This window comes from Nyctibius grandis, chromosome 5 (genome assembly GCF_013368605.1).
Source record: "Nyctibius grandis isolate bNycGra1 chromosome 5, bNycGra1.pri, whole genome shotgun sequence".
In the NCBI taxonomy this organism is placed as follows: Eukaryota; Metazoa; Chordata; class Aves; order Nyctibiiformes; family Nyctibiidae; genus Nyctibius; species Nyctibius grandis.
Window position 1 is genome coordinate 63,922,741 of NC_090662.1, and position 17,625 is coordinate 63,940,365.

The 17,625-nt window shown below is 48.7% G+C and overlaps 1 protein-coding gene across 1 annotated transcript in view; it reads right to left on the reverse strand.

Annotated features, from left to right (window-relative positions):
- The window catches only part of ABTB3 (ankyrin repeat and BTB domain containing 3), a 188,314-nt gene extending 172,046 nt beyond the window's left edge, over nt 1–16,268 (reverse strand). Inside the window, exon 1 of the mRNA XM_068401050.1 lies at nt 15,121–16,268. Coding sequence (XP_068257151.1) covers nt 15,121–16,084 — 964 coding nt within the window. The 5' untranslated portion in view covers nt 16,085–16,268. The remainder of the gene's footprint in view (nt 1–15,120) is intronic.
- Nucleotides 16,269–17,625: the final 1,357 nt, after the last annotated feature.

Sequence of the window (17,625 nt, forward strand, 5' to 3'; positions counted from 1 at the left end):
TGGGTTAAGAGAGAAATCAGCCAGTATTTCCATGCATCTCTGTAATTTGAAACCACTGAGACATATCTCAGGGTATAAATCACACAGCTCTATAAATAAAATAAATTACAATTTTGTACTCTTCGGAAGAAAGCTGACACCAAATTCATGTAGCGAATGTAAGAAAAAATAAGCCTGGCTTGTGGCCCAAGCCCACAAACTCCCCCTTGTTCCCAGGGAGGAAACTCCACCACCACCATTAGTTGGCTATGCCCTTGGGGGCTTATGGCTACAGGTAGTCTACAATACACTAAATGTCTGTCTGTATGTAGTATCTTCAGGTAATAAGGCAAATGTTTATTAACAGAAAGGGCCACTAGCAAAATTCCAGCAAACTCCCCTAAGAGAGCGAGCTCCAATTCTCAGGTAATTAAATGGTGAATCTTCCCAGTAAGTCCCAGTCCCAGGTTCACATCACAGAGATACCTACAACTGCTTCTCTATGCTACGTAAAAAGAGGTGTCCCACTTTTTAAACGCACACTCTCACTTCTGTGAACTGAAGTATGACCTCTCCCTGGCACACTCTTTTTAAAACAAAACTGCAATATACATGTGAAAAAGGAAGTAACCCGCTACCAGAAAATACTTAGTTTTGTATGAACCAATTATCCTCTGTGGCAAAAAGATCAGATAAATACAGTTTTTAAAGTGTGTAATTATAAAATGATCGAATGCATCATTTTGGCTCTTTTATAACAAATTAAAGATAAAATTGAACAATTGTTTCATATCATTATTAGGAAAGAAATCTTCTAACAGATAACTGTCACTTAAAATCCCTTCAGAAACATCCTGTTCAGTTTCAAAGTGGGGACACAGAGATGCATTATAAAGTGCTTTAAGAAATGCATTCCTTCCTATTCTGTATCCCCCCTCTTGATAATACATAGCAAAGAAAGCAAGACACGTCTTGGAGCCCACTGATACAAAACCAGTAGAGAGCTTTGCCTGCCAAAGATATCAGGACCCTTAGGGGTGCCTATAAACCACCATGTTTGGAGCCTGAGCTGCAGTTCCTGTAAGTCTTCTGTACGTGACACAAGCATGACTGTTAAGTGAGTTTACAAGAAATATGAATGAGCACATGAAGACCATTTCTCAAAATCCTTGCAAAATGGGAAGTTGCATTTCTTACCTAGTTTCTAAGAAAAAGAGATTTACATGGTTGCATGTGCCTGCCAGTCCCTCCGCTGCCTCCAGCAACCTTCCAGCTCATGGGTAGATTTCAACTAACTCTGGCCAAGGACTACAGTACAAGGGACGGCCACTGACAACTGCATTTCTGCAAGTGTTATGGAAGCAAACGATCTAGGAAAGATGATAACATTTTCCCCCATGGAGGGGAAGGCTGGTGGCAAGCTGAACCTTTGTCAGGCATTGGAGAAGTGACACAGGAGTGTGCTCAATGACACAAAGATGGAAAAAGCTTTCACCAACCCAACCCAAGTGCGAAGCCCTCCTCATCCCTCCACCTCTGGGTTTTGGCCACTATAACAAATAACTCAACAATTGACTAAAGCATTGAGTCTACTCACTGCCTCAGCAGCCCATCCTGCCTCACGGCTTGCTCAGCCCTCCTCAGGGCCTCCTACCCACGCCATGCTTTGGTATCACACAAGGGGCCACCGTGAGCTGGCTGCCTTTCTCAGTGAGATCAAACCCTTCCCAGACAGTACAGCGCTCAGGCAAGTGCCGCCAGCCTCTCAGACAAATTCAGTGCTGTCAGAAAGATTACAGACCTCCACCAAGACCTCAGTCGTTTTATTCACAGTCCCACGGGGAAAGACATGGGGCCAAAGCCTTGAAGTCCACAGCCCCTCCATGGCACTTCTCCCCTCAGTCGGTACCCACATTTATGAGGGAGGCACAAAACACAGGCCTCAGAAAGCAGAGCACCGGCCTCTCGCACACTGCTAGACGATGAACAGAGAAACCCACTCCCATCATTTTCAATTAATAAGCCCCATTTTTATTTTTCTGCAGATCATCCCAAGGGAACAGAGTAAGGCTACAGGCCTCCTTGCAGGGAGGAGGTTAAGCTCAAATGCCCTGCATTCACTTCTAACAGAAATTGTTTGCAACACTTAATTCCAAGAAAGCCACAATTAATTGTGCTACAGTATCAGTAAACACATTGGTTACACCATTAGAGCCCATTATTTTCCTTCCAAGACATTACGCTACTACATTATTGATGCAACAGTCTAGCGTAATGAAGCAGCACTTTGCATCCTTCTTCCTACTGAACACCAAGTTCACAGCGCTATATCACCGACGCCAGATTTAGTGAGGGGTTTTTTTCCAGTAGGTCAAAAATTCCAGTTAACAACCTAAAAAAACAGCTGTGCAAAAAGTTAAACACCTGTCCTCAATCAAATGCAAATGCTTGGGTTTTTATTTGATACAACTCAAAATTACAGCTATTTCTAAATACTCTGCTTCAACAGTGAATATTTTTACCTCATCTGGACAGACTATTTTCAGAAAGGCATTTGAGAGATTAAGCCAGAACACAGTAAATTAGCGAGCCGCTTACATAAATACTGAACTTCTTTGAAGTTAAGGGGGGTAAAAAAAAAGCAGCTATATCTAGAGGGTCGCCATTCCTAACGCAGAGAGCACATATGAATGCCAGGAAGAGAAGATCTGCACCATGCCAAAACTGCAGAAGAAAACCTAGAGCAGTTATCATGAAAGGAGCTCAGAACAGTAGATCGTTCAGTCTTGCAGCTCTTACTCATTCATGGAACTATTGAAACAAATAAAGTTTATTCATGTGAACAATACTGCAGGAAGGAGCCTCTGTTTGCAGAGCGCCCAGTCAGCAGTGAGCGGTTCTGCAGTGCAGAGGAAGGCCAGGAACACCCGCCACATCTTGTGCAATGCCTGGAAAGGCTGTCCAAGAGAAGGTTAGGCTAAAACTTGAAACAGTACTTCCTCCGCAATTATTAATATAAGACAGAGTATCACTATAATCTTTAGAAACATTCTCCTTCACGTGCATAACCCCAGCAAATTGCTTCCCAGTCGCTCCCTGCAGTATTCAGTTCCACAAACCCCCAGTATGTTATGGAAAGGAGAGGGCTCTTTAGAGTTATTTTAAATTTACTTTCTTTCAGTTTCATTTAATCTTCTCACATCTTGGCGCTCTGAAAAAAATTAAGCGGCTGATCAGTTCCCGCTTTGCCACTCACTCTCCTGCACGGTGCAATCACAGCTTCTCCTGGGTGCCTTCTTTCTGGACCAAATAACACCACTCCAGTTGACTATCACCGTACTGAAATATTCCCCTTGGGCCCTCCCGACTTTCATTATCTTTTCTGCTGTTTGCCCTATTCTTTCTCTTTCTGGAAATGAGGCTACTGAAATTGAACTAATTACTCCAAGGCTCAGAGGATGTTTTATGGAGGTGCTTAATTGTTCTCATTTTTCTTCATGCCACAGCCAACACTCGTGTGTTTGTTTAAACGTCAACAACTATTTCAGTGTATCAGTGCAATGCCAGCAGCACTGTAAATCTTCATGGGGAACAAGATCAGAACCTGTCCCTGTGATGTTCCTCAAGCCATAGTCAAGGGGAGAAGTAAACTCAGAAGTCAAGGTGGGTGCTGGTCTCTTCTCCCAAGTAACAAGTGATAGGACAAGAGGAAACAGCCTCAAGTTGCACCAGGGGAGGTTTAGATTAGACATTAGGAAAAAAAATTTCACTGAAGGTGTTGTCAAGCATTGGAACAGGCTGCCCAGGGAAGTGGTTGAGTCACCATCCCTGGAGGTATTTAAAAGATCTATAGATGTGGTGCTTAGGGACATGGTCTCGTGGTGGACTTGGCAGTGCTAGGTTAACAGTTGGACTTGATCTTAAAGGTCCTTTCCAACCAAAACAATTCTATGATTCTATGTCCTCATTTTCTCAACCCCTCTTCCCTTAAATGCCATCCTTACCCCCAAATTATGTTTCCTCAGAGGTTCATCCAACTCAGACCCTACCAGACCACAGAAAGGTGTGAATCCTAACCCTAAAGACCCCAGTGTGCCCACAACACCTTCTCATTCCAGCCGGGGGTGTCTCGGCAGCACTGTCAGGAGTATGCAACACAGATTGCACAAGCAACCCGTGGGCCTTGCAGCTCCTTTCGACGCTACAGGTCTAACTCTGCTCAGCAACTAGCTTTGTCACCAGTTTTGCAGTTTGGGCGTGTTTGCACTGTTTGCATGAGAAACAGCTACTAAGCAGGCAGCAGCGTTCCAGGTAAACTCCCAGGGAGTCCTAAAGCATGGCCCTAGGTTGGGCAAGCCAGAGCCATCTCATCTCAAGGTGACAAAGGCGGGGGTAAGGGTGGCAGGGTCCCTTCCAAAGGAAAATCCTACCATCACTGTGCCTCCTCAATCTAAATGAAAGAGAAGTCACCTGCGATAGCAGCCAACACCTGAGCATCCAGGGCCAGCCCAAAACCTTAGAAAACACTTTGTGACTCACCAGCTCCTGCCTCACACCAACACAGTCTGTAATTAAAGGTGTCTCAATAGAACCTCACTAGCCCTGACAAGGCGGTGTTTTCCCACCCATCTGATAACTGCTGAGTCTCTCCACAATCTCAAGATCTGTCTCAAGCCCTTCTCTCACTGTGACATCCCTGGTCAGCAGACAGGAGGCAGAGCCAGCAGACATCAGCATCCCTATCTGCTCTGGTGGTTTGATGGCTCTCATCACCACAGGTCTCCTTATAAAACCCACCAATTATCCCATATATACACAGTTTCTATGTGCCAAAGAGAGGTGACAGTCCATATCCTTCCTGAAAATCAATTAGACTATCTATATGCTTAAGGAGGAATAAGCTTTGGCTAGGGTATTTTTCTCTTGTATTTAATCTTACTTTAGAAGTGTTCAGTCACCACAGTTTAACTGCTGATGTATGTCAGACAGACAGCATCACCTACTTATCTACCTTGTCTCCCAGCTTTTGGCTGCAAGAACATTGCTACATAAATTCAGCATCCTTTGCATTAGATAGGTGTTTATCTCATTCCTACATTTAAACCTGTAAAATAGTTGAAATTACTCCTGCTTGTCTTTCTGCGTGCAGTTCACCAAACATGCTCTTCAAGATGGAAGGCAAAGCATCATATGCATTCACACAGGCAGGAATTCTTCATTGAAAATGGTCTGCACATTGCTGGTGTCTGCCCCTGAATTCACTCAGCTTGCAAAACCGTTCTCACTATCCCAAACCATTTGATGCACAAAGCAATATTTTGTGGGCATGGTGGTATAAAGAACCAGTTAACAGGTAAAGCACAACAGCAAAGCAACAGCAGGTCCTAACTACTGAGGGGCGGCTTGTTTGGGGTTGGGGTTTTTTTCCATGTTAAAGGAATTGCGTATTTTGAAAACTCTCCTCCTTACTGAGAGCACGCCAGATAATTAAACTGAAGCTCTTTTTTTTTTAAATCTAATTTACTTTTGAAAACATACACTGCTGGACTATTTTTAGGATTTTTCTTATGTGGGCCAGCGGAAATAGGCTAGCCAGTTAGTGCGAGGGCTTACAGGCTGCACTGAACGTCTTTAAGCTGAACACCGTGAAATTAGTAAAACAATGAAAAAAAAACATTTTCCTTTCAAATTATAAATATATATCTGCAGTGAGGTACTGATATTGATCTTCCGTTTTGAAAAAGCTTATTTTTAGCAAAACTAAATCTGGGCCTACAGCTTTGACTCAGGAGTTTCTTTAATTCATTACCAAATGCGAGAGCTCCTCTTGGTGTTTGAGGGGCTGCCCCGTCCACCGAAATCAGTGGGAATGTTGCCCAGACAAGGACTACAGGATTGGGTTTGGCAATACCTTTGGAATACCTTGTATCATACACGGCTCCACACAAAATGTTCACTAGAGAAGTGAAATAACACCAGTAGCACAAAGATAATTCTTCTGAAGTACTGAGTTTTGTGACCCTTATTTTATAAACATCAAGTGAAGTAACAGCATCAGAGGCACCTGCATCTAGCCCCTAGCAGTTTTGTTCACTATACTGCAATCCAGAACAAAACAATGTACGTACCCAGACTTACAGTGAACGATTCAGTGAAACTAATTTCCATGATACGCTGCCATGCAAAAAAATGCCCCTGTATTACCAAAAAACTCTTCTAGCATCCTCCACAAAAAGCATCTCGGTGGGTACCCAAAATGACTCCGTCCTCTGACATCTCTCTCCTTTCTGTTGGCAGCGCTGCCCACCAAAGGGCTGGGAGTCCAGCATCATATCCCTGGGCATTTGGCCCGCATCGCCAGTGGCAGCTTGCCTTGCTACCAGGCACATCCTCTGCTCTGAGGTGATGGAGAAGCAAAGATACTTCACCTGGGGCGAAGGACCTGCAGCCTGGGGAGTGGATATGGCCCAAAAGCCCCACAACCTCAGTTTTTCCAAATCCCTGCCAGGTAACATCCCAGAAAGGGGTTTGCAAGGCTTGCTCAGCCCTCTGCAAGGAAAAGCCGACCTGCCCCAACTTCAACTCCTTGTTCACAGCCAAACACAACATATTAGCAAAGACACTACAGCCCAGCAGTGTTTATCCAAGACTATCAGGGGGCCAGAAAAACTGCAAAACACTGCAGGATACAAAGTTTCCTCCAAGTATTTGACCGCTTTCAAAATGCAAATATATTCACCATACCTCTGCCCCAACCCCGGCCCTGTTCGCTTCCCCCACCTGGGAGCAATATTTCATAGCAGTGCAATTTAAAAGCATTGTGTTTTTATTAAAGCCTCAGACTCTCGCAGGTCCAGGTGCTACTCCACAGCACTAGAGGACAGAAATCCGGTCCTTGAAGAGGCCTCTTCTCTAATCTTCTCGGGGGTTCCTGTTCGCCTGTTCACTCTCAAGCCTGTCTCGAGACATTTATGGCCATAAATGTCTCGAGACAGGCTTGAGAGATTTATGGCCACACACAGTCCATGTGCTGTTCACATGAGTGAGATCTATCCACATAAGGGCTCTGGGAGCAGGCTGCGAATTTGCTGACCCAAAGGTATCAGGGTCCCTCCCAGCTTGGCTGCGACACCTCCGTGCACTCCCATCTCCTGGCAAGCATCCTGCCTCCCACACATCCTGCAGCACTGATCCCTCCCTGCACTTTCGCTTTCAGCTGCCTTACAACACGGGACAAAAGAGCTTATACCTGTCTCCTGTGCTTCCATATACTGTATCAACAGTATACACAGCATCAACAGTTCCATATACAGTATCAACATCTATTACTGCCTTAATCACAACTGTAGGAAGAGCTCAGTCCCCAAGTGTCACACCAGCAAAGTTCCCACCAAGCAGATCTGTTATGCTCACCGACGACGGCCAGCCACGCACCACCATGCAGATTTACACCAGGTCTGTGTGACAGCCACCAGGACCAGAATCTGGCCCAAAATTCTTGAACAAGTAGGATACCACTTAACGCTGTGCTTTTAAATGGCCTGGAACCAACTGGGGTGAACGAGTCCTTCCTCCCTTACACACCTCTGCCAGCTCAGTTCAGCAGGGGCACAATCACCTGTCCTGAGGCCTGTTGGTAGAAGTGGTCTAATTTTCTTCCTGTTCCTTATTCCCAGTCCAGTACTGTTTAACTCTAAATCAAGCCAAAGCCAATTTCTTTTCCTTATCAGTGATGAGCCAAAAGAATCCCCATGGGAAACCGCAAGTGTCCAAGCACCTTCTCAGCCCCCAAGCTGATCCGTGTATTTACCCCAGGATGCCAACAGCCTTCTTACAGCACCATATTATAAAATCTCCTGGGTTGTTTCCAGGATCAATTACACCAAAAAAGGGGTACTGCTTACTATGAACTGAGTGTAGGAATCAAGGAAGAGAATAAAATACCATCAAGATGACAGGCACTGCTTGAATGGAGCCCAAGAAAATGGTCACGTCCCAGAAGCCATGCTATGCAACTTCCTCCTCACCCACAAACTGCCTAGTAAGGGAGTGTGATGATTCAAAAGCATCAGTTCAGTATAACAGGTTAAATTAATTAAAATAACCAAGACAAGCCTCTGCAGCCTCAGCAAGGTCTCAGGGTAAGTGCCTGTGCCCCATCCATGCTGCTGAACTGATCCACACTGTCAATGGCTCCTTGTTCTTTAACCACTCCCAGAAACATACTCCTCACTCCTGCTATCAAAACGAGATACAGCTGCCTTCTCACTGACTCATTTCACCTGAACAGCAGCCTTCTATCTTCTGTTTTTACAGAAGATTTAACTTTATGGAAAGCAAAAGGGACTGACTGACCACCAGATTCTATCTCCACACAGCCTACAACAGCAGGATTCCTGTATTACCTTCTGGGAAAATGGGAAGCTTACACGTTGACAGGCAGATGTGGCCACGCTGAGCCCACTGATAGAAGCTCTTTGTTGTAGGAAATCCCTAAAAGCAAGGACAGATCGGGAATCACATTTGAGGCTTTGGCTGACATAGTCCTCTATAGTGTCCGTGTTTTTTCCAGGCTGTTCAATTCACTGGCAAAGTAACTCCAGGTTAAGCTGACTGCGCAAGCTCTGCGGTAATTTTGACTCCATCTGTATGTCTTTTAAAATCTTTAAAATACTTATCAGGTGCATAACAATTATAATTACAGATTTATATGGAGATGCTGCAGTAAGTTGCTTTTGGTGAGGAAGAAAACAAGAAGAGCAAAGGAAGAACAAAGCCCCTACTTTTTCCTGATACTCTTCTGAAACCTCCTACACCCCGGGCCAAGGAAAACACCCTGCAGACAGAGCCATAGGCAGGAATGCCGGGACAGAGAGACGGGCAGGATGGCACAGCCCAGCCTGGGAAACAGAGAGGCACCAGCAAAGTCTTGAAACTGGGAGGAGACTGGGAACATGAGCAGGCACTGATGCATGCTGTGAAGATCATACAGGAGATTTGGGAGGCAACAGCATTGGAAAAATCAGCCCACAACGCCAAGCAGCTGCTGTTTCACTGCCCAACAGTGAATGCTAACACTTGGTGTTATCTCCTTTAACAGGAGCAGTCTGCCGGGCTCCAAGCAGCCATCTTGGCCCCTGTAGGTGCACAGACGGCAAACATGCTCGGGACACAATCGGTGGCAGCACTGCTGCTCGTGATCCCCACACCAAGACAGCACGTCCTGGTGATGAACTCTCTCATCCATCCCCTCCTTGCTTTTGCTGTACAGCTTCTACTATGCCAGCAATAGAGCTATTTTGGGTGGAAGCTGCTAGTTTTGGTGAGCTGTCTGAAAGGAGCCCCCGCTCTTTTTGCAACACACATTGGCCAGAGAAAATTACTCAAGGCAGAGGATTTAATTATCCGTGCCCATGTGCTCCAGGAAACAGCTCTCCTCCTCTGGTGTCATCTAACTGAGCACTGCTTTCTCCTTTCACACCTTCGTTGGGGGTAAGACCGTAAAGTTTTCCTCTAGCTTCTGAGAGATGAGAACCAGGTCCCTGTCCAGGACAAGGGCGAAAAGGCTCAAGCTTTACAAGACCCCAGCTGGGCACCACTGAGTATTTACTCTGGACAACATGGAAGATTTCTGACTGATAACCAACAAGCTTGGTTCCATACGCACCGCACAAAGGCCAACACACTAACCATGGTGTCTTCTTCACTCAAAGTAACTCTGAGCAGCTACGGAAGAGAGAGCATTTGCAGTAGCATTAGGGAAAGGTGCAAAGTTGTCCCTAACTCTCGCGTGCACCTTGTGTCACCAGCTCACAGGAGGGCTGGAAGGGAAGGTGAAGCCTGTTAGCATTCAGCAAAAAAAGCCAGGAACCCAATATACTGCTAAAGTTAATGCTGTTATTCCCCTACCATGCTCCTTGAATATACAGTCATATTTCCCAATCTTAAGTCCAAAGCCTCGTTTACATCAGAAACTAACTGGTGTAGCTGCAGTCCTAAAAGTCCCTAGCATGGCCACAACTATAACTGCTATTAAGGTACTTTCCAGCATGATAAAGGGAATAATCATATTGGCATACATAATCTTCATGATTATTCTGGGTGTTCCCAGTATAACCATTTCTGGGATTTTTTTTTTTTTTTTACATTACACTCATAACTGAAACAAATTATATGAATATAAATGTCCAGAGGGAAACAAACCTTCATGAGCCAGTCAAACAGCAACCTCCCACTGGGTCTCAGCTTCCCAGTCCAACCATTGCTCCTTCTCAACCCTCGCAAGGCAACAGAGGTCTGCAATGAGCGCACACACACTGAGCATTCATCTGTCCCGCTCCTGCCAACTCTGGGTGTTCAAGCAACACACCCCCGCTCCCGGAAGGAGCACAGCTTCCCCACTGCCACCCCAGCTCCCACCACCACTGGTAGCCACAAGCCACAAGGAGGAACAACCTTCTGCCCTGTGGGCATGTGACTCTCCCTCCCATCTGGAGAGGGTACAAATGCACAACTTGTTTAGAGAGGCTGCGGAAGTTTGCTTGGGAGGTTGTCAGGTAAGAGAATCAAGTAAAAATACACATAACTCGTTGCACCGCTACTGATGTCTACCTCTGGGCAAGGGACTCAAGTGCCCAGAAGCAGATAGGAAAAACATAACAGCAAAGACCCCTAAGTATAACACACAGGTGCATATAAGAAACTTCAAACTGTATTCCAAATTTTTTTACCAGCTAAAAATAAGATTGAAATATAATGGGGAGGAAAGGGATGTTCTTGAAACTGCAGTTAAAAAAAGCCCAGGAAAAAGGCATGAAATTCCACTTTGTGCCCAAATATTCCTCTACCATCCTAGCTGAAATAAGTTTTAGATTGAATTTTATGTTGCCCGTAAAGCCATAACAGCATCTTGAATGGTTCAATTACAATAGAAAGCAGAGAAGTAACAAACAGATAACAGCATGCTCTCCAGTAAGGGAAGGAAACAGTCTCTATATACACACACAGATATATACATATGTATCAGAACTTAAAAGCATTAACTGATTTGGTTAAGCTGTGCTAATATATTGGTATTGCTCATTTGCTTGGGGTCCCTCTAGTTCTCCTGGATTAGGAGAAGAGGCTGAGGTTAAACCGAGGTTAGCTGACACGTGTCAGCCAAGCCTGACCTAATCCTGGGTTTCTTCCGAGCTGTTGTCTTTTCCTCTCTAAATAATATTAAGAATAGGAGGAAACCACAGGGACATAGTTGGGTTCCAAATAACTATTTCTAGTAGCTGTACACAAACAGACAAGGCCGAGTTGTGCACACTGGCTGCTCTGCAGAAACCTCTTCCCCGTGATCCCCGGCTCCCTGGCTGTGTCCCTCATGGCTTCTGCCCGTGAGTGCCCTCATGGAGGTCATCTCCCTCATGGAGAGGTGCCCTCTCCCACCACAAGTCCTGTGACACAAGATAAAGGTACTCCCAAGACTAAAACAGAAACAACCCATTTTCTAAACTCTGTATTAATCTAAGTGTTGTCTAATACCATTCCTCTGCCTGGGAAAAGAGAACCTTTATAACACAGTGTAGGTGACACTGAGCTACTTGGACCTACCATCCAAGCATCCCCTTTGAAAATGAAATATGTGGACTTACTCCTATGATTTGTGCTGTATCAAAGACCTGGGGAAACTTCCCAGTCATCTCAAAGCAGCTCTTCGATCTGGCCTAAAAGTAAGGGTTTGATGAGCAATAAAGAAACAAAAATAATATAGCTTAAACCACAGAGGTGCCAGCTTTTACTGCCTTTCATTGAGTACACAGTATCTTGCTCCCACTATTTCAAGGGAAACAACACTCTGTGCGACTGTTACAGGATGTAAAACGTGTACTATGCTGTTCAGACAGAGCTCGTAATTGAAACACTTGAGCGCAAATGAAATCCCAAACGTAAAGTTTTTAATTTTCATTCAACTATGACATTAAAATTCTGGTTGTGCGGGGGGGGGGGGCGGGAATTACTACCTCAGAGTGCTTCTAAGGTCTGTTCTTTCTGATACAGTAACTGGGATAAGCTCAGCCAAGATGCCAGCAGCTGCTGGCATACTCCAGAGGCTTGTTCCCGACACTGTTGCCTGCTTCTCCTTTGCCATCCTTACTTCTGTACCACACAAGAGGTTGTCAAGAGGCTTATCAAGATGTGGCCTGCAACACATGAAGGAGTGCCACCATCTTCATCCACGTGTCTTCAACCCCACACCAAGAATAAGCAGGCAGCTGTTGGAGAGCAGGGCTCCCATCGAGGCAGCTGTCCGAGCTCAGGCCAGACATACGTGAGACAAGCCCAGAAGACTGAAGCACCTGCCAAAAGAACCAGCTCAGGCATCTTCTTTGTCTGAAAGAGCATGACCATCATTTATAGGAAGGAGAAGGTTATCTTGCAATACTGATCTTATTCAGCAGCTTCCAAGATGACTGGGTATGACACCAGGCTAAAAAACCTCAGCTGAAACCACTAAACACTCTGCATAGCTGACAGGGAAGCCCTGAAAGGCTGGTTTGTGTCTTGCAGATCCTCAGACCATCTTCCCCAACACTTGCATTCACAAACTGTGTTAGAGCAATCTCGGACTACAACATGCACAAACTCATGTTCCTCACATACTTGCATCCTGTGATCTTCACGGGTTGCCCGTTTCGCTGTCCAGACGGAATTAAAAGTGTCAAATTTAGCCTGGAAATTTTTAAAGGTTTGACATTTGCCTACCAGAGAGACACTGCCTCTCCTCCCAAAAAACTGCCTGCAGAAAAGGTACTGCTAGGGGGTCTACTTTTGCACTGCTTTCCTTTCCCTCCCTTCACTCAAATCATATTGGCCATGGTACCTTCAAAAAGGACCGCGCTTCTCATCCATGTCTGATGGACCAAATCCACCGATTTCAGTGCCTGTGTGTCTACATGCCACCCAGATGGGGAATGGCACCCTGATTTATTGAACCTCCATAGTACAAGACCTGAAGTAGCACAGAGAGATGTGAGGAGAAGTCTGCTACCTATTAAGTTGCTTTATCACAGTGTTTCAAGCACTGAGTACAGAGGAAGGATGAACTTGTGGTTATGCCATTATATAGAGATGTAGCTTCCAGCAGTCCTAGCCTCCTACCACAGATTGCCCAAATAGTTTCGAGCAGGTCAAATAATCTCTCACATCAGGTTTCCCCACCTTTTAAGTGCCTGAGAAGGAAACATTTGCAACCAACCATGGAGCACTCAGACATCAAAATGGTGATGACTATATAAACAGATACGTATCTCACTGGTGAAGAAACAGGCTGATGTGTTTAATGGTTTATAATGGCTGTTTTAGTTGCCATGAAAGTACTTAAGAGCATGCAACGCGCCCTTGGATTAAATCTAAATAAACGTAAACAGCAATAAAAAATGGCTTTTATTACAAGAAGGCCTGATTCTTGTTTGCACCTGTAACTCTAAATACATATAACAGGATGCCAAACTACGTTATTATAAGATGCTAAAAAGCAAAACAACATTACAGTCATTTGCGTAGAAAGCATAATGACACAGGGAGAGAGGCAAAACAAAATGGACAACTTGCTTGGGTCTGATTCGAACATCTGAGAAAAACTGCATTTGCTCGAGTCAGGACTGAGCTACCAAGAAGATGTGTGCCAGGTAAAGCTATAACAAAATGGAGACGAAAACTCTGAATCCTGTCCCTGGAAGGGAGATAAATGAGGGTCAGAATGAAGTTCATTTAAATCCACTGAGCTGATACAGAGGGAGTTAGAGGGAGCCGCAAAACAAAATGAAAGGCTCGGTAGGAGCCTGCATAGCCAGTGCTGCAATGTCAGAAACGCAGCACAGTGGCATCTGAAACCTCAAGGCACAGTACCAGGACTCGAGGCAAAACCCAGCGGTGGCACTCCTGGGGAAGGCACGCCTGCCTGCAACCAGCGCCGGAATAAAGCACAAGGGTCCTGCAACACCTGCCCCCCACAGCAGATGCATTTCGAGGGGAGGTTCAGCGAAGCCTCTGGGGAGGACATCCGCGGCTGGGGTAAAACCACTGGAGGAATATAACGGAGCCACGTCTATTTACACCGGGGAGGAGGATTTGCCCCTTTCTTTTGCTCCTGCCTGTCATCCTCCTTTGGGTCTCTTATGGGAGGGAAGGTGTCTTAATACAATAGATAATTAGCTGTAAGGCATCCTCTGTGGCTGTAACAACTTAACAGGGCTTATCTGTAGACCTGATCTAGACTTCCAGTTATCCTTGTTCTCCCAGTTCCCTTTTTCCCCCCAATATTTGCATCTCAGCTTGACAGGTATTTTGTATTTAAGCTTAATAAAAGTGTTTGCATGTGCCTGTGCATGTTGAGGAGAAGGCAGGAGAAAACCACTTGATTTTCACTCGGATTCCCTGAGACACAGCTCGTTCCATTTTCCCTTCCCTGACAAACAGAAGGAGCTGAAAATAAGAAACGTCAACTTTGGGATCCTGCTCTACCGAACGACAACTCATTAAAAATATTAGACTCTTCGTTTTAAAAAAAAAAAGAAGAAAAAAAAATCCCCAGGAAGTTGATGCATCACCGTGTTGCATCTGTGTCAAGCTCTGGGTAAACAAGCAGCAACATGAATGAAATCTGTCCAGAAAGACTGCATTTCAGCGCCAACCACGCAATCTCCGGCCAAACCGCTGCATATGTAACAAAGTTTGATCTCGCTTGCGAGCGCTCAGCTGCGCTTCTGCCATTTCCTGTGGAAAATTGAAGCTCTGAACGACGTGTTATCACCCAGCGCTCGCCGACACCCCTGCCAGCTGCCCCTAAATACACACACACCCCCCGCCTCCGCAGGCAAGCGGCCCCGGCAGAGCCAGGCGGCGATGCTCGGCAGCTCTCACCCCGCTCTCCGGGCCGGGCACCGCGGGGACGGGGCAAACCCGCCGCGATGCCCCCTCCTCCCACCCTCCCCGGCCCCGCCGCAGCCCCGCACACCCCCGGCGGCAGGTGCCGCGGCCCACCCCGCGCCCGGGGGGGGCGGACGGGCGCCCGCCGAGGGGGGGCGGGGGTCCCGCCCCGGCGCAACAGGTGGTCGGCGTCGTCCGGTCCCGCCCCGCGGCCGCACTCACCGCTGGCGTTCTTGCCGCAGATGAGGTGCTGGTAGGGCTGCAGCAAGCCCCAAAGCTCGGGGTCGTTGTTGACCGTCTGCTCCAGCGCCTCCAGGGTGAACCGGGGCGCCTCGCCGCCCTCCTTCTCCTTCTCGGCCGGGGTGGCGGCGGCGGCCGGGGGGCGGCCGGGCGGCGGGAGCGCGGCGGCGGGGCCGGCCAGCACCCGGGCGTGGATGTCGCGGAAGAGGCTCTCGGTGCCGGCGGTGAGGTAGATGGCGGCGTGCTCGTGGATGCGCAGGGCCACGCGGCTGTCCACCATCCAGCGGTAGAACTTGCCCACGGAGAAGGCCAGCCCGCACCGCGCCGACTTGCCGCGGCTGAAGCGGTCGCCGCCGCTGCCGCTCATGTTGTAGAGGGAGAGGGCGCCGAGGGCGGCCGCCGTGCAGCGGGCCGACAGCGTCCAGCCCAGGACGATCTCCATGGCGCTCCGCACCTCGTGCTTCGTGCACTTGGCGAAGCGGAGGCTCAGCCGCTGCGCCTCCCGGGCGATGCGCACCAGCGCCCGGCTCACCAGCGTCGAGAGCCGCGCCGCCGCATCCCGGCTCCCGGGGCTGGCGGCGGCGCCCGATGCCCGCGGCTCCCGGCGCGGCGGCGGCGGCGGCAGCAGCAGCGCCTCCACCTCCTCCAGGCTCCAGGGGACCTCCTCAAGGTCGGGCAGGAGCCGGGAGCACTGCTGCCCCGCGCAGTCCAGCACCTCGGAGTCTTCCGCTAAGACGGTGTTGACGGTGTCGAAGCTGTTGTGCCGACTGTGCATGGAGTCAGTTAGGTGCGGCCAGCAGCTTCCTCCATAGGGGTACGCGGGGTGCGAATCCGAGCAGCACAGCGACAAGTTGGAGGAGCGCACCGAGTCCGCCGCGCCACCATACCCGGAGTCCAGCGTCAGGTCTTCCAGCGTCCTCACCGCCGTCTTACCTCTCCGGGCCATCGCTGCACTTCATGCTGCACCCGCGGGACCCGGGCGGGGAGCGGCTCGCAGGAAACGGGGGGGAGTGAGAACAGCGAGGGGGCGCGGCGAGACCCGTCTGCCGCTTCGCTTCGCCCCGCAGGCTGCTGCCGCCCCGCTCCGCCAGCGAAGCGGCGGTGCTGCCCGAGCCCTCCTGCTGCCGCCCGCGGTCTCGCTCCGGCTCCTGCACTGCGCCGCGCCGCCGGCCCGACACCGCAGCGCCGGCCAGCCGGCGCGGGGGGCGGGGCCATGCAAAGCGCCTCCGGCTCGTGGCCAATGGGGCGGTGCGAGGGCGGAGACATGCAAAGCGACGCACCCGGCGGCCAATGGGGAGGCGTCCTGCGCCTGGCGACACCTCCCCTCGCTTCCGCGGAGCGCGGACCTGCGGCGCGCCGCATCGCGCGGACCCAGGGGCGGGGGGGCGCGGTCCTGCCCGCCGCTGCTCCGCCGCCGTCCCCGGGGAGTCCCGGGGGGGGGCTGCTGCGCCCTGCCGCCTGCGGGGGCCCCCGCCCGGCCTGCAGCCTGCGCGCAGGCAGGACCCTGCGGTCCAGTCCCCAGGGCGGGGACTCTGCGTGCTGCAAAACGAAGCGCCGGCCCAGCGGCACCGCTGGCAGGCGGGTGCGTGGCGAGGGTCGGGGGCAGCGCGGCCAACCGTGTCCCCACGTACCGCGTCCGCTGTCCCTCCCGGCTGGGAACAGCAAGGTGCGAAGCATGTCTCTGTTACACCCACCACCAGCCTTCCTCAGGCGCGTAAACTGGAGTCCCGCTCCAGCCCTCGCTGGTTTTTCACACCAGCGCTTTCCTGATATTGCTACAAAAGAATGCAAGACGGCACAGGCACAGGTACAAATAGCATGAGACAGTCAAGATGTTTTGAAACCGAGCAGAATCTGCCACATAAGAGTAGCAGGCACCACTCGAGTAAGGAAACAAGTACAATAAAGCCCTTAGACATTCTTGAAATTAACACCCTAAGTATCACAAACGCTTTGACAAGTAAGATTTGTATTGGGCTTAGGGGGAGTTTCCTATGCACATAAAAATTTCTTGTGCAATATACGGACAATTTACCCCCAACTAATGTATATTAATCTTACATTGTGAGACTTTAGGAGCTGCCTGGTTAGTATCCCAGGCAACAGACTGAGAATGCACATGCTTGTGTGTTCTGGTTTTGAAGAAATGTTATATCCTTTTAAGTGTAAAATATCAGCGAAATTCTATCCCTTTAAGGATAAAAGCCTAGCAAACACATTTCTCTATCATGCCAACAGAGGCAGCCAAAATCCTTGAGCAGACAAGGCGAGTCATGTAAGAGATTTCCCCATCCAAGTGAGCGAAGCCTGGTGGTCTTTCAACATAAACTTCCTATAGGAAAGGCACAAACACAACTACAGGTAGGCTCATTTGTCAAACAGGTTGGGGAAAACTATGACACCGCCAAAAACACCGAGAGGGGCTTGCCTTCCAAATGAAGTCAAGTGCTGTCAGAAACTGTTTTTTCAGCATAGCCTTGGTCCTTC